At 50.1% G+C, this 21996-nt stretch overlaps 1 protein-coding gene across 3 annotated transcripts; it reads left to right on the plus strand.

Moving 5' to 3' along the window:
* The first annotated feature begins 4797 nt into the window (after positions 1-4797).
* Positions 4798-16246, plus strand: LOC101097782 (butyrophilin-like protein 10). 3 transcript variants are annotated; one of them, XM_045056561.1, is made up of 7 exons: positions 4798-5115; positions 6854-6968; positions 7273-7626; positions 8221-8502; positions 9577-9768; positions 10482-10516; positions 15163-15284. In XM_045056561.1, exons 2-7 carry the CDS (start codon positions 6875-6877, stop codon positions 15163-15165), a joined length of 960 nt encoding a protein of 319 aa, XP_044912496.1. In that variant the 5' UTR covers positions 4798-5115; positions 6854-6874; the 3' UTR covers positions 15166-15284. The 3 variants fall into 3 exon arrangements, with proteins under 3 accessions (XP_044912496.1, XP_006927521.4, XP_023109463.2); XM_006927459.4 differs by having other exon boundaries at positions 4808-5115; positions 10482-10505; positions 15163-16246; XM_023253695.2 differs by having other exon boundaries at positions 4808-5115; positions 6873-6968; positions 10482-10505; positions 15163-16246.
* The last annotated feature ends 5750 nt before the right edge of the window (positions 16247-21996 follow it).

Raw genomic sequence — 21996 nt, forward strand, 5'->3', positions numbered from 1 at the left:
GGGCTGTTTCCTGTCGTTATAGGGCAGGTTGTATTTCCTAATCTATCATGACAAAAAGCAGGTCAGTGGGCCCTGGAAATCAGCAGCAGGGACCGGAGGGATAGATCACAAAGGGAGACAAGGAAAATTTGGGAGAGATGGATGCTCATTTTGTTGACACTTTCACAGAACACGTGTGTGTGTGTGTGTGTGTGTGTGTGTGTCACACATGATATATGTTTCAACCAAGCAGTTTTGAAACCCAGAACAAAATGTATCAAGCAGCTTATTTACAAGATAATTACTAGATAGAGACCTGAGATTTTTATGAGATAGTAGAGTAGGAAACATGTACATCATCTCTGAAAATATGCCCAAGACTTAGATCCATATACAGTATGGGTGAACAAGATGAGACAAACCCCACAAGGGCATTCTAAGGATGGTCTGTGTAAGCCAAAGCAGGAAGGACCGCCAGGACCAAAGCCAGATTTCCCCAACCTGTACAGTGAGGGAGGGTGTCTTGAGTGTTGTGGGTGTGCACTTGGCAAAAGGGGGCGGTGAACCTTCCTGGTCAGGTGTAGGTTCCCACTGAAGGATTCTGAGGAGGGTCCAGGGATGTGAAGGCCACTTGGGGGCAGACGCTGTGTCTGAGGCAAGACTGGGAACAGCAGTGACTAAACATGGCCTGTGGTCACGAGGCAAGGGTAGATGAGTAGTAGATCATCCCAGGTAATGGACTGCAGGAAAGGGGATACGAGGCCTCACTTGTATGAAACAGGAGTTATTAAAATGGGGGTTGTTTCTGGCCCTTTCACACCTGCTGCATGACCATGGGCTACATGAGGTTTCCTATTAACTTTGCAGCTGGATTTATCTGTATTTATCCTCTTACTTTGATTATCAGCTGAGATGATTTTTGTTTCTTGGTTTTTATTTTCCAGTCCTTGCTGATTTCATATCTCACACGTGGGAAGCTGTAGGAGGGCAAAGTGTCAGCTGGTCAGGGAACACTGACATACTGCCTTGCTGGTGCAGGGAAAGCAGAGAAGGCCCCAGGCTGCTAGGAAAAGGAACTGACGCTGGATAAAGCCAGAAAGGTCAACGTGCCATAAACCATTAAAACTGCAGATTAGAGGCAATCGACACAGTGTCAGGAGATGAGAAAGAAAGCAGCTCAGGAGGGCCCAGTCTAAGACAGAGATGAGAAGGACCCGGAACTCAGCTCTTCCAGGGACACGCAGAATCCACGCCTACTCATACAGCAATGTCTCCGGAGGAACTGAGCATCAGGACAGACAGACTCTGGTAGTGCGGGGACCCCACTCCTGGCTCTGGGAACTGCATGGGGAGGGACAGCAGGGAGGGGCTGTGTGTAGATCCACCTGTGCAGGACACAGAAACAAAGCCACAGTTTAAAATGGCAACTAGAAGGTAAAGGAGCTCACCCTTCACCAGATATTGGGGGACATGCTGGAACTGTCCCTGAGTCCTGTTTCTCCTGCAACTCAGTAGCGCTGAGTCCTAGCCCACACCAGGCCCACATGCCCTGGAGGCCAGAGAAGGATCAGCAGAGCAACTAGGCTGTAAAGGAAGCAGAATTCTAAGTCTGCCAAGTCGCGCGGGAGCCACAGAGTGTATTGGGGAGCAGGTGGAGGAGGGGAGGGGAGGATGTAGAGGGGAGCTGGAGAATGAGGGAGGAAGACAAGGAGGGGAGAAAGGGGAGGGGAGGAGGAGTGGGAAGGAGAGGAGGGGAAGGGAGAAGAAGCAGATGAGGACAGGGAAGGTAAGAGGGGGAAGTGAGAGAAGATGGGAAGGGGAGGATGGGGAGAAAGAGGGGGAGTAGGAAGAAGAGGTAGAGGAGGGGAAGGGAAGAGAGGGAGTATGGGGAGGAGGAGGGGAGGAATCAGAAGGGAGGAGGAGAAGTGGGAGAGGGGAGAAGAGGAGGAGAGGTGAGGAGAGACAATGAGGGATGAGGATGGGGGGAGGAGGGGTGGGCAGGAGGAGTAATAAGGGGAGGAGGATTTGGATATGAAGAGGAGGAGGGGGAGGGGAGGAAGGAGAGTTGAGCACCAGCAGGAGGCAGAGGAAAGGAGGGAGAATGAGGGAGGAGGAGAGGGAGGGGAGGAGAGGAAGTGGGGAAAAGGGGAAGGGGAGGAGGGGAGGAGGAGGCGGAGGAGGGGAGGGGAGTAGTGAGAGGGGAAGAGAAGTGGGAAACAGGATTGAGGGGAAGGAGAAGGTGAGGAGTGGGAGGAGATCATGGAACGGAAGAGGGTGGGGAGGAGAGATGAGCATGCGGAGGGCAGGGTAGGAGGGGAGAGGACGAAGTGGGGGGAGGAGGAGGGGTAGGGAGACTGATGGGGAGGGGAGAAGGTCGGAGGAGCCAGAACATAAACTCCCCTGGAGGAGGGAAAAGAGTTTCCTCCCTATTTCACTAGAGCCTTCCCAGGGCCACAAAGGCCCCACTCAGAGGTTTCGGGGTACGAAATACCATCAGACACTGGATGACCCAAGCCCTTCCCTTCCCAGGGCCACAAAGGCCCACACAGAGGTTTGTGGGTAAGCACTACCACCAGGCACTAGATGACCCAAGCCCTTGCCTTCCCAGGACCACAAAGGCCCACAGACAGGTTTGTGGATAAGAACTAGCACCAGGCACTGGATGACTCAAGCCCTTGCCTTCCCAGGACCACAAAGGCCCACACAGAGGTTTGTGGGTAAGAACTACCACCAGGCACTGGGTGAGCCAAGCGCTTGCTTTCCCAGGGACACAAAGGACCCATGCAGAGATATGTGTATAAGAACAACCACCAGGAATTGGATGACCCAAGCACGTCATTGCATTGACACCACGGTGTTTCTCTGAGGACATCTCACCTTTCCTACCCACCCCAACCACATGGCACCTGTGCCATCTGTCTAAGGGACGCGACCCCCCCCCCCAGCTGCTCCTTCCCTTGGGGAGCTCCTGATGATCTTTTGGTGGAGGTACTACCCCCTTGTTCACTGAGGCCAGTGCACGACACAGAGGGCCTCTCAGAGATCACGTGACAGGGGACCTACGGTGCAGAAGGAGCCCTCCCATTGTAGGACTGGAGGCCAGGGAGCCAGAGGAGGGGGTAGGTCCTGCAAGGGGGTGGCCCAGGCGGTGCCTTCGGCCAAGCCCTAAAGTCCCAGTGTACTTGGAGAGCTGAGCCAAGTACCCGTGATGGGGTGGGGGGAGGGCACACACCAGCTTAAATGCTGGGAGGACCCAAAAAGACTCTGTGAGCACAGCCCAGGGCAGGAAACAAGAGGCTGGCATGTGGCAGGGGCAGATGGGCGCGGGGGGGGGGGGGGACGGGGAGGGGCCTTTCAGCTCTCCTAGGGCCTCTGCCCTCTGTAGGACAGACCCTGCAGGGAGCCAGGCTCAAGGCAGGTGCAGGTGCCTGTGGACCACACAAGCTCACTGGGTCCTGGTGCATCCCTGGAGCAGGGTGCTGGACTGCACACGCATCCCTGCAGGGGGCGCCCAGGAGCCTGCAACTTGGAGATTTCCCTTCTACCTTATGTGTTTTCCATTTGTTTTTTTCTTTTTTTCCAGTTGCGGTGACATTCCCATAACACAAAGTCAACCACATTGAAGTGAACGATCCAGTGACATGCAGCACACTGACACAAGCTTGTACGGCCACCACCTGGATCTCGTGCCAGAACAAACCCCCGAACTGCTTTGTGGTTATATTTCCCCCCTCATCCCCACTGCCTGACAACCATCAATCTGCTCTCTGTCTGTCTGCATGTACCTGTCCTGGACATGCCATGGCAATGGGACTGTAGAAGTCTGGGGCCCCCTGTGTCCTTCCTTCCACCTGCACTCAGGGAGCCCGTCCCCATCTGGGGTTTATCCCTGCCCCTGAGGGCCTTGGTTGCTCTCTCCAGGAGCTCTTCCCACTAAGGTAAAAGGCTACAGACCATGTGCATGCTCACCAAGGACCACTTGTCCAGGTGCGCCCACCTTCAGGATCCATTCCATCACGGCTGCCAAACCCCTTAGGTGCTTCCTCTAATGTCACATCCCCAGTCCTCCATCCTGACTCAGAAGTATACCCAACCTGGGTTTTAGATGATGTCATTATCCGCTTAAAGCAATGCACAGGGAGATGAAAATGAGTGGCAGCATAACTCTTCGTATTTATATAGAACAGGGGAGCAGCTTGATTACCAAATAGTTCGCTCTCCTGATAGGAACACAGAGGACGGTGTGGGTTGGCAGCATCAGTCCCTGTGTGAGCACAGATTTGGGAAGGGGACACAAATCTTCAGTCCATAAAAATCTGAATTCAACCAAATATCCCATCTCCAGGAGGGACGCAAACTTTCCCTAACTGTTTTTTTCCCTCCAAAACTCTCCCAGAAAATGTGCAGACTTTTGGGTCAACAGGAGGGAAGAACAGATAGGGTTCAGGCCAGTGTCTTACTCACACAAAGGGTAATGGGGCTGAGTGTTCTGAGCCCAGCCCAAGTCAGGTCCCCAATGAGGAAAGACTGTCATGGCCCCAGACATGGAGGAGGAGATGGCCTGAATTCCTGCACAGGAGTCTGGGGTGGGGGGTGAATGCTAGAATTTGACCAACTTCAACCTGAACATGAGAAACTTTCCCAAAGGGACCAGGCCCAGCCTGTCCAGGACTGGAGGTGTTTTGATAATGCAGAAACTTTATCTGAGTATCCCAGCCTCTGCCCTTGGCCTGGATCCTCGCACTCAAGAGCCAGGTCTCCACCTAGGATCCTGGCCCAGCCCAGACAGCCATCCTCACCCCAGGGGTTCCTTGCTGGGTATTTCTCTCTCTCCTTATCTCCTGCTACCAGGACCTTGCTCCCCAACACTCAGTGTGTTCAGTTCTGTCAAACACACCCTTTAAGAAGCCCTTGGTTTATTTATTTTTTCTATTGCACCTTCCAGAAAGGCACAGTTGGTCATTTTTCCAGAAAGTCCTAGGATTCTACAGAAGCTGGGGAGCTCAGCCGCTGCTCTCTCCTATCACATCTGGAAGACTTGTTCTACACCTTCCTGGAACTTGTGGAGAAGTCAAGTGATCCCCTCAAAGCCACAGAATCTCCCTGGGAAGCCCTACAGCCCTACTACTTGGAAAGGTGAGTACTTTCTATTTTAAGGGCACTCATCCACATGTCTGTGTTCTCCACTCCTCCCCTATTCTTGAGTGACAGGGAGACCCCAGAGGCTTTCACCAAAGGAAGACAAGCATGGAAGAGAATGAGGGCAAGTGCCAACATACCTTCTCATGCCAGTCCTGCATGAGGAGGTGCTGGGCGGAGTTGCCTAGACCAGCACATGTGGTTCAGAACACTTGTTCTCAAAGCTGAGTTCATAAATAATAAATCTTCGGAGTATGCTGGCCTCAGGCCATGTCTGTCTAGGAGCCCTCTGGCTCGAGTGCTCCCTCCTCCAACTGCAAGTTTACTTGGGCTGTAAGGGGGTTGACTCTGGCCTTCGAGTCGCTTGACCAGGGGGTGGCTTTTCTCTCCCAGCGTGCTCATGTTCCATGACAGAGCACAGCCAGAGGTCGGGCAAGGCTCCTACACAAACAGGTGAGGAGACAGAGCCCGTTCACAGGAGGATGTGTCCATGGTGTTTTGCAGACACATGACCACAAGAGAAAGGTCATCCACAAGTAGGTGGACACAAGATCAGGTGGCCACTGTTGTGTCTCTGTCTCTAGGGTAAGCAACTTGTGCAGGAGTAAGAGGGGCCAAGATAGTGAAAAGGGACCTTTCTCTCCCCTAGCCATGTTTTCTTCACTTCCGTTAGCCTCCCAGTGTTGACTCATCCCCCACCAAGACAGAGAGAGAGAGAACAAGAAAGAGAGACAGAGAGAGATAGAGTAGGAGAGGGAAAGAGACAGAGACAGACAGGGACGAAGAAAGAAAGAGGACAGAAACTGACAGACAGAGGCAGAGACAGAGATATAAACAGAGACAGACAGACAGAACCTGAGAAAGAGACAGAAACTGAGACAGAGACAGATGGAGGCAGAGAGAGACAGAGAGATACAGAAACAGGCAGAGAGAGACAGAGAGACACAGAGACAGACAGAGAGAGACAGAGACAGACAGCAACAGAGAGACAAAAAAACTGACAGACAGGTACAGAGAGAAAGAGACAGAGAGAGACAGAGAGAGAAACTGAGAGAGACATACATAGACAGAGAGAGAGATAGAAACAGAGAGACACACAGACAGAGACAGAGAGAGATGGGACACAAATAGAGACAGAGATAGAAACCTAGAGAGACAGAGACAGACAGAGACAGACAGAGACAGAGACAGGAACAGAGACACACAGAGACAAAAACAGAGAGAGACACACACAGAGACAGAGAGAGATGAGACACAAACAGAGTGAGACAGATAGAAACCAAGAGAGACAGAGACAGAGAGGGATAGAGAGAGACAGAGACAGGAACAGAGACAGACAGAGAGAGACAGAGACAGAAACAAAAAGACACAGAGAGAGACAGAGACAGAGAGATACACATAGAGACATAGATAGCCAGGTACAGAAACAGAGAGACAGAGAGAGAGACAGAAACAGAGAGATAGAGAGAAAAAGATAGAGACAGAGACAGAGACAGAAACAGAGAGAGACAGGACAGACACAGACAGAGAGAGACAAAGACAGAAAGAGACATAAACAGAGAGAGACAGAGGCAACATACAGAGACAGAGAAACAGGCAGAGAAACCGAGACAGAGACAGGCAGAGATAGAGAGAGACAGAGACAGAAAGACAGAAACAGGGGGAGACAGAGACAGAAACTGAGAGAGACAGAAATTAACTCAGTCCTGCCCTGTCTCCAATATCTGGGGCTCAGGCCTCTCTGTCTCCAGCAGCCATGGCAAACACACAAGGTCGAGACATCTTTCCACCCAGCTGCTCCATCATCTTCCTCCTCCTGCAGCTTCTGTCCTGCAGCCTCTCTGCAAACGGTAGGAGAACTCTCCCCGCCCTCCCATGAGCCATGTTAGGAGGGAGCCTGTGCATGGACAGGAACACAGTAGGGGGCTAAACTTGATCCAAGCAGTCCTTCCCTGGGGACCCTGGACAAGGGCATGGGGTGTTGTTGAAGAACCTGCGTGTGGGTGGGTGTCCCCTGGGCGTGGGCAGGGGAAGACACTGGGCACAGGCTGGGGGGGGGCGGGGCGGGGACCCTGTGCCCAGTGGGGGGGGGGGGATGGCCCATGGTCTCCTCTCACCTGGCCTAACCCATGCTTTCTGCTATGACCTCATAAGGGAAAGCCGATTTCTCTGTCTCTGGTCCTGGCCAACGGGTCCTGGCTATGGTGGGGGAAAGTGTGAAGCTGCGATGCCATCTGTCCCTCAATATCAGTGTGAAGGACATGGAGGTGAGGTGGTACAGGGAGGAGCTGTCCCCAGCTGTGCACCTGCGCAAGAAAGGCAAAGATGTGCCAGAAGAGCAGATGTGGCAGTACGAGGGCAGGACGACCTTCCTGATGTCCGGGCTGGCCCAAGACCAAGCTGTTCTGACCATACACAATGTCACGGTGTTCGATAACGGGACCTTCCACTGCAAGTTCAAAGATGGCATGGCGTCTGCGGAGACCACCCTGTGGCTAAGGGTGGCAGGTAAGGGTCGCCACTAGGACCTCTGGTCTCCCCTAGCACTTATCGTCCAGCTGCAGATCGTCTGATCATGGCCCAAGCCTGAACGCATCCCACGGCATGCACTAACACATATGCAGTGGCCTGGGCCTGTCCCACAGCTTGCGCTAACATGTTTGGGCCTGGCCTGAGTGCGTCCCACAGCGTGCTCTAATGTGTTTGTGTCGGTCTACACGTGTCCCACAAAATGCGATAATGCACTAGAACAAGCAGGTTCTGGGCGCCTGGCTCATTTTCTAAGTCGGCTTCTGTTACCCACACTGACCCCAGAAAGAAAGGAAAGGAGGTATGGAGAGAAGGAAAGAGGCAGAAAGAGATACAGAGAGAAACAGGAAAAGACACCAATTTTGCAATACAGGAAAGGTATTTGATCTTCCTGGGCCTTTTCTGTTTTGTTCTGTGGTTTCTCAGAAGAGGGTAGCATATATGGCATATAAATATTACACAGAGCAAGTAGTCTGAAAAACCCTGATACCTGCTGGAAATTTTCAGGATCTGTGCTTTTCTGTCAGAAATGGTAATGGTTGCAGAGGCTGCAAAGCCTGTCTCTTCCCACAGGGCTGGGCTCTGAGCCCAGAATCCAAGTGCGAGCTGGCCAGGATGAAGGTATCAGGGCAGAGTGCACCTCGGAGGGCTGGTACCCAGAGCCCCAGGTGGAGTGGAGAGACTTCAGGGGACAGACCCTACCTTCCACGACCAACCTCACAGTGTCGCCAACAACGGGCCTCTTTGCGGTGGTGTCCAATGTGACTGTCTGGGACAGGGACGTGGGGAACCTCTCTTGCTCTCTCTCCAACCCCCTCCTCCAGGAGAGGATGGAGGCCAAGATCTGCCTACCTGGTGAGTGTTCTGCTCCATCCAGGCCTCAAGAGCTCTGAGCACCCCAGACAGTCAGTAGTTAATATCCAATACTCCGCATAGTTCCTTGTGACGAGACCTTGTGAGATCTAGTCTCTGTCAGCTTCCAACTATACAACACAGTAGTTAACTATAGTTTCCATGCTGTATGTCACCTCCCTGGGTCTTATTTTAAACTGGAAGTTTGCACCTTTGACCCTCTTCACCCATTAGCTTCCCGATCTTTCACCTCTGGAAACCACCAATCTGTTCTCTGCATCTATAAACTAGGCTTTCTGGTTTTCTGGAGGTTTGGATGGTGTTTTGTTTCATTTTAGATTTCACTTATCTGTGAGACTCTATACATTTTCCCCTGTCTAACTTCACTTAGCAAAGTGCCCTCAGGTGCATCCATATTGTAGAAAATGCCTGGATTTCCTTCTTGTTTATAGCTGAATAGCATCCCGTTGTACAAATACATATTTTTTTCTTTATCCTTTCATCCATTGGTGGACACTTGGGCTGTTTCCATATCTTGACTATTGTAAATAACACTGCAATAAATGTAGGGGTGCATTATCTTTCTCAGTTAATATTTTTATTTTCTTTGGATTAATACCCAGGAGTGGATTGATGTGGTAGTTCTATTTTTATTTTGGGGGGGAACGTCCATCATCTTCTCCACAGTGGCTGCACGGATAGCTCCTTTCGTATTGGCAGTAAACAGTATTCCCTTGTCTGGATGAACCACAGCCTGTTTATGCATTCACATTCTGAAGGACACCTGGGGGCTTCCAAGTTTCACTCTGTATAAAATTTTCCTTCTAAACAACCTCAAGTTTCAGAAAATTTGCAGGAATGATACACAGAATGCAGACCCACTCAGTATGTAACCTTTTGCCATTTGTCTACCATCTCTCTCCTGTGTGTCCATGTCTGTCTGTACAAAGGCACACACATGTTTTCAGGTCATGTCAGGTTAGTTCACAAGCACCTGCCCCCTGACCCATGAACCCTGTGGCTTGTGTGCCCTAAGAACACAGGCGCTCTCTTACCTTGGCTTTCTCGCCTCCCCAGACCCTCTTTTAGCTCAGTTGTCCAGAAGTTTCCCATCAATGGCGTGGAGGACAGTGCTGCCTGTGATCCTCATTGTAGTGGGACTTGTAGCAACTGGAGCCACCTGTCTTTTCTGGAAACGTCAGAGGGACAGGGATAGGGTACAGCTGGAAGAAGAGAAACTGTACAGAGAAGAGGAGCAGCTGTCCCAAGGTAAGCAGGCCCCAGTGGGACAGACGTGCTCCTTCCAGCCAGGGCACTCGTGCAGAGCCCAGCATGAAGTCCCTCCTTTGTGTACCCTCAAGCACAGGAGGAATGGGAGAGACCTGCCCAGGCCCCAGCTCAGGGACTGCCCACCTACCATATGCCCAGTGAGATCCTCCATCACTAAGAGGTGCTTGGCTGCTCTTCACTGGGTGACTTGGGGAAGACTGGCGGGTCTCTGCTGTGGAGACAGATGTGAGCTTGAACCTGGGAAAGTCTATCAGTCGAGGGCGATGACAACATCCTGAAAATGCTCAAGCAACAAATACAGCAGCAAGCCTGTCACCTGAGAGGATCTTGTTGTGAGCGCGGGGATCATCATCAGTATGGATCATTCCACTCGCCTGTCTGCTCTCCTCCCTGCCTCCTGTGTCCTTGCTCATAGCTGTCAGGCCCCGATCTGGGGAACAGGTCAGAGATGTGTCTTTATGACAGACATGGGAAGGCTGGGCCATCAGGCTACGCCCCACAAAACCTTTCCCTAGGAATACAGTGACCTGGATTGTTTTTTGGGCACTGAAGAAGGGATATTTGCTCTTCCTTTACAGGGTCCCTGCGAGAGCTCATTACATCCTGTTTTGACTTAGCTTCACAGAACATGAGCTTTCGCCCCATCTGGTCAGTGCAACCCTACAGTTTCACATCTTTCTGTTTCATTTCAGGCTGGCCAGAAGACGTCATCTATGGTGAGGACTATGTAAGGGCTGGAAGCGTCTGCTCCCTGAATGTTTGTTTATGTGTGCACACGTGTGTGTGCAGTGTGCATGTATGTGTGTATGTGTGAGTGCTGTGTGTGCATGGTATACATTTATGTGTTCACCTGTGTGCCATATGCACATTTGTTAGTGTGTGCACATGCACATGTGTGGTGCTTTGTGCACATAAGTACACATGTGTTCTCGTGTGTGCAGTGTGTGCATGTGTATTTATGTGTGCATGTGTATGCACATGCACTTGTGTCTGTGCATATATGTGCATGTGTGTGCACGCATGTGTTTGTATGTGCACGTGCACTTGTGGACACGTATTGCACACATGTGTGCACATGTACTTGTGTGTGTATGCATTGCACACATGTACTTGTGTGTGTGCCCACGTGCACATGTGTATTTGTGTGTGCACATGTACTCATGTGTGTGTGTATGCATGTGCATGTATGTGTGTGTTCTCCTTTCTATTCCAGGGTGCAGAAATGCTGTGCTAAATGCTGGTTCTATGGCTGTAAACACCAAGTTTTGCTGCCCTGAGAGACCTTAGCTCCTGTTTACTGCCTGAGGGACAGACAGGCTGCAGAGCGCGGGCAGCGAGAGAGCTAGCTCTTCCAAGGAACAGCCACTGTGGGGGACACTGTTAGCACAGAGAGTGCAGAGCCAGTGCCTTTCTGCCCCAGGGCACCATATAGGTGGGAAGCATGGGGGGAGAGTCTGGCTGTGGAGAGGGACCCCCAAGGACAGGAGGGGCAGTACTGCGAGCCACGAGCTGGGCAGATGAAAGCAGGAAGGGGATCTGGGAACACCTGTCCCACCACAGCCACATGGTGAGGGCCCAGGAAGAGACAGACAGAAGCCAGTCTCCATTCATTCATGCAGTTACAACCATGACCAGATATCTTCTGTGCAAGCAACTGGCCTCCATTAGTTAATGTACAGCTTCCTCCTGTCCTCATGGAGCATAGAGTCTATATGGGGATGTGAGCCACAAGTCAGCATTTGTTTTTTTAATTATTAAATCTGGAATAACTGTGATAGGAAAGAGCCAGAATACTAGGAGGATGGCCAGGAGCATGTTCAAGTGGGATGTCCAGACCCCTGGGAATGGTGGGGTGATGGGGTGGGTGATGGCAAGACCACAGCTATACGAGGAGGGGAGAACTCGCCCCTGTGGCAGGGAGAGTGGGGTCTGTGATGTGTGACAGCTTGGCATGTGGAAGAGGTACCAACAGGGCAGGAAGGCTTGTGTGTGTCCCTGCAGAGCCTGGGAGGCTGAGGTAGAGGCCTGGACTTTACATGAAGCACCGTGCAATGTGAGTGAGAACCTGTAAGCAGGGGAGCAGCACTGATGGAGGAGAGGATACAGCCCCGAGATGGGTCCTGGGGCCACAAGTAGCACAGTCCAGAAGGGGCAAGGCAGAGGGAGCAGCCCAAGGTGACCCCCAGCTGCATAAGTCTCTGGCCCTTCGGGCTCCATCTAACAGAAGGTTTGGGGCAGATTTGGGCCAAATAAGTGAAAATCACCATGGACCTCCTAAGACTGAGCTGTTCTCACACATCCTGCTAAGGACGTCAGATGAATCATTGGATATGCGAGTCTGGAACTCTCAGGAGAAATCGGGACTAGAGACAGGAATTGGGGTCCATGGCAAATATCTGGTATAACTGAACGCGTGAGTGCTACATTTTTTGCTACACCTAAAATTATTCTTTAAAAATTTCTCTTTGGAAAAGAATTAAGATTTTTTAAAAAGGGAAGATACAGGGAAACAAGAAAGATCCAAGATCTAGCGTTGGAGAACCCTGGTATTTGAAGGTTAGAGCAGTGGTTGTGGGAGGGCCAAGGGAGACTTCACCATGGAAATGTGCAGGTGCAGTGTGTTGAAGGAGCATCAACTTTCGTGCACCTGAGAAGTAGAGTCAGGTCAACCCGGGAAAATGGCCCAGAAAAACTGGCAAGCATGGTACAAAGAGAGGCGTCTCCTGTGGAGAGAACTGGGAGGGAGGTCTCAAATTTATTGCCTGTGTAGTTGAGCTAAGACTTGGTGAGTGGGGAATGGGAAGGTTCTGTTTGTGTTTGCTGTGGTTTTACTTTGAGGTCCGTGGCAGGAGAGCATGCCTGTTGCCTAAAAGGAACCATGTGGTGTGAAGATGCCTGAAGCCTGAAGGGAGGAAGAAAACCAGTAAGAGAATGATGATGCAGAGAAGATAGTCAGCAGCTGTGGATGGGATGGACCACAGGTCTACACTGTGGCCAGGTGGGGGGTGGTGTGCAAGGGTCCAGCACATACGTGATGGACAGCACAGGAGAAGATTCACAGCCAGGTGTGGGTGGTGTGCAAGAGGAATCAGTGTACACAGGACACAGACTGAGATCCAGGGACAGGTGTGGGTGGTGTTCAAGAGAAGCCAGTGTACCAGGACACAGGATGAGCTCCAGGGACAGGTGTCAGTGTGTGCAAGAGGAGTCAGTGCACAAGGACACAGGATGAGCCCCAGGGACAGGTGCGGGTGGTGTGCAAGAGGAGTCAGCGCAGAAGGACACAGGATGAGCCCCAGATACAGGTATGGGTGGTGTGCAAGAGGAATCAGTGGACAAGGACACAGGATGAGCTCTAGGGACAGGTATGGGTGTGTACAAGAGGAGTTAGCACACAAGGACACAGGCAGTGCTCCAGGGACAGGTGTGGGTGGTGTACAAGAGGAATCAGTGGACAAGGACACAGGGTGAGCTCCAGGGACAGGTGTGAGTGTGTACAAGAGGAGTTAACACACAAGGACACAGGCAGTGCTCCAGGGACAGGTGTGGGTGGTGTGCAAGAGGAGTCAGCACACAGAACACAGGATGAGTTCCAGGGACAGGTGTGGGTGGTGTGCCAAAGGAATCAGTTCAGAAGGACACAGGATGAGCCCCAGGGACAGGTGTGGGTGGTGTACAAGAGGAGTCAGCACACAAGGACACAGGATGAGCTCCAGGGACAGGTGTGGGTGTGTACAAGAGGAGTCAGCACACAAGGACACAGGATGAGCTCCAGTGACAGGTGTGGGTGACAGGTGTGCAAGAGGAATCAGTGCCCAAGGGCACAGGTGGTTCTCCACAGTCAGGTGTGCTGTGGTGTGCAAGAAGTCACTATAGAATATTTTTGTATCAATGTCAATTGTATGGTTTTGATCCTATTACTGTGGGTTATATGAGATGCTATCATGGGCATATTGTGTATGGTATTTTGCAACCTCTTTGTAAGTCTCAAACTGTTTTTTGACATGAATATTTTTTAATTATGAGGGAATTTGGAATAGAAGGAGCCGGGCCCATTGTTCAGCTAGTGAGTCCATGTTTGGCCATCATAGATATGAACATGGGTGGGCTCAATCTGCATGGCCCAGACTCTACAGGGAAAGGGTTTGCATGGAGCAGAGGGAGAAGACTTCAGGAAGCAGCAATGAGAAATCGGGGAGAACATTTAGTCTTTGCTGGAAAGTGAAAGGGAGCAGGGTTCCTTCCAGAAGGAAGTAGAGACCGGGGAGAAAGTTGTGGTTCTGTTAGGAGGAGAGCGTGTGTGCTGTCCAGCTGACAGGGATGGATGGTCAGGAAACATGAGTGTCTGCGGCATCGTATGCAGACCCCAGCAACCAGCAGCATGCCTACTGAATGGGCAAGGGTGGACACCAGCCAGGAGGTTTCTGTTGTCGTGAAGGTGCCTGCACAGGCAGCTGGGGCTCCCAGCTGATCCCCACCTTCCCTGCCTCTCAGGTGTAGACAGACCCTCCCCCAGGTGACATGATGAGGGCCTGAGGGCTCTGAGAAGGATGGTGGGACAGGAGAGAAGGGATCTGTTTTGGAAGGTGTTCATCTCAGTTTGTGAGGCTGCTAAGGTGTCTCTCAGGGTTTTCCAGATGGGATCTTCCCTTCAGTGGTTGACCCCAGAGCTGTCCAATGGCATCAATGCACCTGTGACCTCATCTCATGTCACCCTGTCTCTTCACGTGTCCTCCTATGTCTTTCTCTCTATCTCTGTCTCCCTGTGTCTTTCTCTGTGTCTCTCTTCCTCTGTCTCTGTCTGTGTCCATACCTTTCTCAATCTCCCTCTATCTCTCTTCCTGTGTCTCCCTATGTGTATCTCTCCTTGTTCTCCTTGTCTCTCTGTCTCTGTCTCTCTCTTTCCTTGCCTCTCTCTGTCTCTGTCTCTCTATCTCTCTCTCTATGTCTACCTGTGTCTGTCTGTCCCTGTCTCTGTCTCTCACGTGCACGCCCACATAGCCCCCCCACACACAAGTGCATATGCACACACACATGCACATCCACATCCATCCTGACACACGGGGCCCTGGGAGCAATGCCTATCTCACAGTGTGCCCCCCTGTCCCCTCATAGGAATCCCCCCTGGCTCTCCCTGGCTCCCCCTGGAGCCGCCTCTGCTGCCTTGGGATGGCCTGTTTGCACAGGATCCTGGACAGAGAAAGGGACTCACAGGGAGCCGCCTCCGCTGCTCTGGGATGGCCTGTGTGCACAGGGTCCTGGACAGAGAACGGGGACGCACAGGGATTCCCAGGGAGACATGGTTCCACCTCCATTCAGGAGCACAGGTTGGGGACCCCAACCCCTAAACCTGATCCTCTCCTCTTCCCGCAGTGAGCCCATCCCTGGACCCTGACACTGCAAGCCCCAAGCTCGCTCTCTCTGAGGACAGGAAGACTGTGAGGCGGCTGTTCTTTGAACAAGAGCTGCCCAACGCCCCCAGCAGATTCGACCGGGACCCCTGTGTGCTGGGCCTGGAGCAGTTCTCAGCTGGGAGGTATTACTGGGAGGTCCAGGTGGGGCACAGGAAGGCCTGGAACCTGGGCGTGTGTCTGGAGAGCTTGGATCGGAAGGGAAGGATCCCCAAGTCCCCTCAGCACGGACTCTGGGCCCTGGAGCTGTACAAGGAGGGGTTCTGGGCACTTGCCTTCCCAAGAGTTCGCCTGCACCTTTCGGAGCCCCTGCATCGTGTGGGCGTTTTCCTGGACTGTGATGCAGGCAGAATCTCCTTCTACAGCGTGAGCAATGGATCCCTCATCTACGCGTTCTCTGGACTGTCCTTCTCGGCACCCCTGAGGCCATTCTTCTGCCTCTGGACACATGACCCCAGCCCCCTGACCATCTGCTCAGAACGGCAGCCCCCAGAGGCCTTGGGGCCTCCTCAGGGTGAGGGACAGGACAGGTGGGAACCCTCCTCCAGCAAGACCCATGATCTCTCTGCTCCAGCCTGTCACCAATTTGGGGGAGATGTATCCATTCTAAGTCCCAGCTAGATCACATACAAGGGTGCACCTTTCTGGATGATCCTGTGTTATCTCCACTTTCCTTCCCTGTAAAATACTGACAAAATATTATGGGCTGAATCATGTCCCCTCCAGTTCACATGTTGAAGCTCCAACCCCCAGGGCCTCAGAATGGGGCTATATTTGGAGATGGGGTCTTTACAGAGGTGGTTCAGGTAAAAGGAAGTCACTAGGGTAGGCCCTGATCCCATCTGATCCCATGTGACTGGGGTCCTTAATAGAAGAGGGGATCAGGGCATAGACACACACAGGGGACAACCGTGTAAGGACATGGGGAGGAGATGGCATGTGCATGCCAGGGAGAGAGGCCTCAGGAGGAACCAGCCCTGCCACACCTGGATCTCATGCTTCCAGTTCCCAGGACTGGGAAAAAATAAATGTGTTGTTTAAACCTCTCAGTCTGTGGTATTTGTTACAGAGACCAAGCTGACTGTTACACCATATCATTACATGCTGTGGGGTGATCTTCTGAAATGAATTTGGGGCATATGTTTAATGTTGAGCCTAGTGCCAGACATGATGTAGTTGCTCCGTAAATGCAACTACTGGTCTACCTTGGATACCTCTGTCTTCCCACCTCACCATGGCAGGTCGGTGCAGACAGAGCTACATTGAGGCCAAGCCAAAGATTCCAGGGCTCCCTGAGGTTGGTCAGGGTTGAATCAGGGCATGTGGGCAGAGAGAGTAGCCTAGACACAAGTGTGGATGTAGAATCAAACAAGGCATGAGCATGGAGGGAAGATGAGACTCAAACCACTGCCAGAAGCTGCTTCCACCCTACTTACGGGTATGATGATCGAGGGAAGCTGGAAGGAGCCCGGGAGCTCCTGGAGAGAGCGCTCAGGCCTCCCCAGTGAGGCTGGTCCCCTGAGTGCTAGGAGAGGCCAATGGGGGCATGAGCAGGATTGGGATGGTCCATCATGTGCCTCCCCTGGCTGCAGCTGCCAGATCTGATGTAGAGTGAAGGCTTGCCCCCCAGACATGGAAGGGGTCTTTCTCCCAAGGAGGGTCCCTGGGCTGTGACCCCATGTGACCTTGAGGGTAACTCAACACTCACTCTGTGCACATTCTGTTGGTTAGTGTGTGTGCTCACACCCAGACATGAAAGAGAGATTCTACCTTAAGCAAGTTGTGTGCATTTGCACATAACATGGGAATGTCTCATTTCATCCCAATGCCCCCCACCCCAGAGGGCTGTGTTGCTGCTCCCTAGAGATGGGGGCCCAGGATGTGCACAGTAAGGGCCCCATGGTGGCCATGATGCACCTGCATCCACTGCTGTACTGGGAATGCCCTCCAATTTCTCCCAAGCCTACCCGTGGTCCCATGATGCCCTTCTGCCATGGGGCACAGGCCTCCCAGTGCCCACCTACAGGGCTCATGGGGGCAGAAGGGTGCCCTACAGAGGGGTCACAAAGTGGAGAGGCAGCTGTGGGGGTCCACGTGGGCCTCCAGCTCCTCCTGGGTTCAAAGGGCATCAGGCAGTCACAGGTCAACATCATAATGTAGGGACAACATGGGTCATGGTGAAGGATGCACTTGTGTTGGAAAAGAAGAAGGAAGGAAGAAAACTTGGGGAAACTTGGAGCAGATGTCTGCAGAGCAGATGTCCAGGCAAACACTTGCAGCTCCTGAGAAACTGCAGTGAGTTCAGTTGTAGCCCCCAGAGGATTTGCCCACCCAGGACCTCAGAATGTGGCCTCATGTGAAAACGGGGTCTTTGCAAAGGTGATAAGGTGGGGGATGGATCTTGAGGTGAGAGCATCCTGGATCAGGGAGGATCTTTATGAGACAAGGGAGGGGGTTTGAGACAGCCATGTGGTGATGGAGGCCACAAACCCACAACGCCTGGGAGCTCGGCAGCTGGGAGAGGCAGAAGGGACCCTCCTGAGCCTTCAGAGGGAGCACAACCCTGTAACATCTTGACTTCAGACTCCTGGCCTCCACAGCCCTGAGAAAACGCATCTCTGTCATTATAAACCACTGGTTTAAGGTAGTCTCAGGGCAGCCAGAGAGGCTAATACTTATACCTTTGAGCCCAAATTATGCAGGAGGAATGGGACCTGTCCACAGCAGGGACTGTCCTTTGAGCACAAGACACACAGAGTGGAACCCAGGTTCCTGCTAGCCTGAGAAGGTTTTTTGAAGCTGTTCCCTTTCCAAATAAAGTCATTGTGGTGGTTTCTCCTATGTCCACTAGATGGGGCCCTGGAGTGAGCATGATTCTGGGTGTGTCCATGAGGTGGTTCTGCATGACATTCACAGCGAATCTGCAGACTGAGAGAAGATGGCACTCCCTAATGTGGGTGGGCCTGATCCAATCAGGCTGACTACCCAAAGAGGGCGTTCTGAAGAGGACATCAGCTTCCTTCCTCCCCTTGGATATGAACAGACACACGACAGATCCACTCTTCTGGGTCTCCAGCCAGCAGACACCCTGTAAACCTTGGGATTTTCCAGCTTCCATAATCATGTGCACCATTCTTTAAAAATGTATAAGGAATTTTGGGAGCGCCTGGGTGGCTCAGTCTGTTAGCATCCAACTTTTGATCTCAGGGATGTGAGTTAGAGCTTTGTGTTGGGCTTTCCACGGGGAATGGAGCCTGCTTTTAAAAAAACAAAATGCTTAAGGAATTTTTATAAATATTTATAAAATGTTTCATCTATCTAAATAAGAAGTGCTATAAAATGTGTATATTTCTACACATATATAAATATAAATATGTTAAAATTTATTAAAATGTTTAGATTTATAAATATAAATATGGAATATTCATGAAGTATTTTAAAATATTTTGTATCTATATAAATAAATAAGATATATTATACAATGTGTATATTTCTATACATATATAAATATAAATAAATATTTACATTATTTATTAAATGTTAATTTTATAAATATAAAGATGGAATATATATACAGTATTTATAAAAGTTTTATATCTATGTAAGTATAAGTAAATAAGAAATGCTACAAGATATGCATACTTCTGTAAATATATAAATGGAAAACAATTACTGAAATGCTTATATTTATATATATGAATAAAATGGACTATTTATAAATATTTTGTAGCTATATAAATATAAGTAAATAAGAAATGGTATAAAATGTGTATATTTCTATAAACATATAAATACAAATAATAATAAATAATAAATAAAAAGTCGAGGCCAAGTCGAGAAGGGGGTTCAGAGAAGCCTGACCAGAGTCTGGTCCAGGAGAGAGCATTTGTCAGAGGGAGGAAGGCCCAGTGCTCCATGCAGCCAGCCCCTGACCAGCCCAGTGGGCTCCTCGTGGAAGGTCATGTCCACTTCCATAACCCAGTGGGCTCCTCCTAGAAGTTCGTGTCCACTTCCCGACCCAGTGGGCTCCTCCTGGAAGATCATGTCCACCTCTCCAACCCAGTGGGCTCCTCCCGGAAGGTCGTGTTCATTCTCCAACCCAGTGGGCTCCTCTTGGAAGGTCGTGTCCACTTCCCAACCCAGTGGGCTCCTCCTGTAAGGTCGGGTCCACCTCCCCAGCACAGTGGGTTCCTCCTGGAAGTTCGGGTCCACCTCCATGTGGGATAGACGAGGCCCTGCATGTGGAAGGGTTGGATGTGAGCTCTGCATACACATGCAGTTAGAGCCAAGATGTGTACCCTGCCTCCTTGTCCCACACTGCTTCCCGGGAAGACACACCTTCCCATGCCACATTTTACCTGTCAACAGGAAGCAAGGTGAGGCAGTCAGTTCCTTGGGCCACGTTTATTCTCCTACTTATGGAAAGAGTGTTTTTTAGGCTTGACACAGATTTGCATCATAAGGTCAAAGCCAGGCCCAGAGCCTGGAAATGTTTGTTTCAAGGATGACCCCAGAAATGCAGCAAGGAAGGTAACACTGGGAGAGGAGGAAGACTGTTTTCCCTGTAAATATGACTAACCAGAGACACAACAGGAGAAAAACAAACAGAAACTGATTAGCATGTGCATGATGCATACACGTGGGGGACTTGCAGGACTGCTTGGAACTTGGGTCTAAAAACTCACTTAAGACAGGAAAGTGGGAGTAGGTAGGGAGCTTATGGAAAAGCAAATGTCTTTTTGGAAAGATGAATGAGCCCTCAGGAAATAGACCAGAGATGTGCCCGTTTGGGACCAAGTTCATCTGGGACTGAGGCTGGCTTCCCTCCTCCAAGAAGAGATTAGGATTGTTCTTGGGGCATATTTAGGACCCCTGAAGTTTCTTTTTTTCAGGCGGCCCTGCCTTAGGCTGATGTAGGATTTCAGGATCTCAAAGGCCTTAAACTGAAAATAATTATGTCGCAGTCCCATATTTTAGGGTGGCATGCCCCATCTCATCTCCAAGAAGCATACAAGTCTTATTCCAGCTGTGATATGATTCAAAACCACACCTCCAGTAATAGAGAAAATTAGCAATTTTGTCCTGAAAGAGTGAATGTAACAGTGTCTATAAGATATACAGAGGCTTTTACTAACTGAAAGAAATCTGAAGAGGACTTTTGCTTTTACTAAAAAGGTGAAAAGCAAAGATAGGATTCAGCATTTGATTGCAGCAATCTGTCCAGAGGCAGCGCACAGCAGACCAGTGAGAGTGGCGCCACCCAGCTCCTTCCCCGGGAACCACACTTAGCATCTCAGCATCCAGCCGCCAGAAATTTGAACTATCTATGAGCATCTGTGCTTTATCTTGATTTATATTGTGCATCTGTTAGCAAGGGGTCAACATGGTGGAGAAGTAGGGGGATCTATACTTCCCACATCTGTCAAACAAAGAAGTTCAGAAGCCAAAGGACTTTGAAAACCAGAGCCTGGGAGGAAAAAAGACAGAATCTACTAGGAAGAAAATGGGAAAGCTGGAAAAAAGATACGACTACTCCAAGGAACAAATCAAAGCACACCTGGTGGAGGGTCCAAAATATCACTATGAGTAGGGTAATAAAATAATCAAAGTCACAACAATAGACAGCATGTAACAATCTCCAAAAAAACACCTCCTGAAGGGCCAGGACCTGGACAGTGTATGACCCTCCTTTAATATAGAAGTGCTTGCAGGTGCAGAGCAGACAAAAAGCTTTTAAAATGTATAAGGGACAGAAAATGAGACAAAATGATGAAATGGAAGAATGTTCCTCAAAAGAAATTCCAGGAAGTAGTGACAGCTAATATATTGATCAAAACCTTTTAAGCAATATAACCGAACAAGAATTCAGAGTAATAGTCATAAAATTAATCGCTTGGCTTGAAAAAAGCATAGAGGACAGCAGAGAATCAATTGCTACAGAGATTAAGGGACTAAAAAATAGTCATGATAAATTAAAAAATGCTATAAATGAGGTGCAAAATAAAATAGAGGTAGCCACAGCATGGATTGAAGAGGCAGAGGAGAGAATAGGTGAATTAGAATATAAAATTATGGAAAAAGAGGAAGCTGAGAAAAAGAGAGATAAAAAAATCCAGGATTATGAGGGGGAGAATTAGAGAACTAAGTGATGCAATCAAGCAGAACAATATCCCTGTCATAGGAATTCCAGAAGAAAAGAGAGAGAAAGGGGCTGAAGGTGTACTTGAACATATCATAGCTGAGTACTTCCCAGATCTGGGGAAGGAAACAGGCATTGAAATCCAAGAGGCATAGAGAACTCCCTTCAGATGTAACTTGAATCAATCCTCTGCATGATATATCATAGGGAAACTGGAAAAATACAAGGATAAAGAGAAAATTCTGAAAGCAGCTAGGGATAAACGGGCCTTAACATACAAAGGTAGACACATAAGGGTGGTAGCAGACCTATCTACTGAAACTTGGCAGACCAGAAAGGAATGGCAGGAAATCTTCAATGTGATGAACAGGAAAAATATGCAGCCAAGAAATATCCAGCAAGTCTGTCATTCAGAATAGAAGGGAGAAGTGTCTATTCATGTTTTCTGCCCATTTCTGCCCATATTTTATGATTCTTGGAGCAATTGTGAACAGGATCAGTTTCTTTGTTTGTCTTTCTGTTGCTTCATTATTGGTGTATAAACATGCAGCTGATTTCTGTACATTCATTTTGTACCCTGCGACTTTGCTGAATTCATGTATCAGTTCTAGCAGACTTTTGGTGGAGTCTGCTGGGTTTTCCATGTACAGTATCATG

Source organism: Felis catus, chromosome A1, assembly GCF_018350175.1.
Source record: "Felis catus isolate Fca126 chromosome A1, F.catus_Fca126_mat1.0, whole genome shotgun sequence".
Lineage (NCBI taxonomy): Eukaryota > Metazoa > Chordata > Mammalia > Carnivora > Felidae > Felis > Felis catus.

Excerpts from the sequence above, each read along its gene's own strand:
- LOC101097782 (XM_006927459.4), top strand. The coding sequence starts at position 6,875 with ATGGCAAACACACAAGGTCGAGACATCTTTCCACCCAGCTGCTCCATC. Across the intron at positions 7,627-8,220 it reads CCTGTGGCTAAGGGTGGCAG|GGCTGGGCTCTGAGCCCAGA; the intron begins GTAAGGGTCGCC and ends CTCTTCCCACAG. Across the intron at positions 10,506-15,162 it reads GCCAGAAGACGTCATCTATG|TGAGCCCATCCCTGGACCCT; the intron begins GTGAGGACTATG and ends CTCTTCCCGCAG.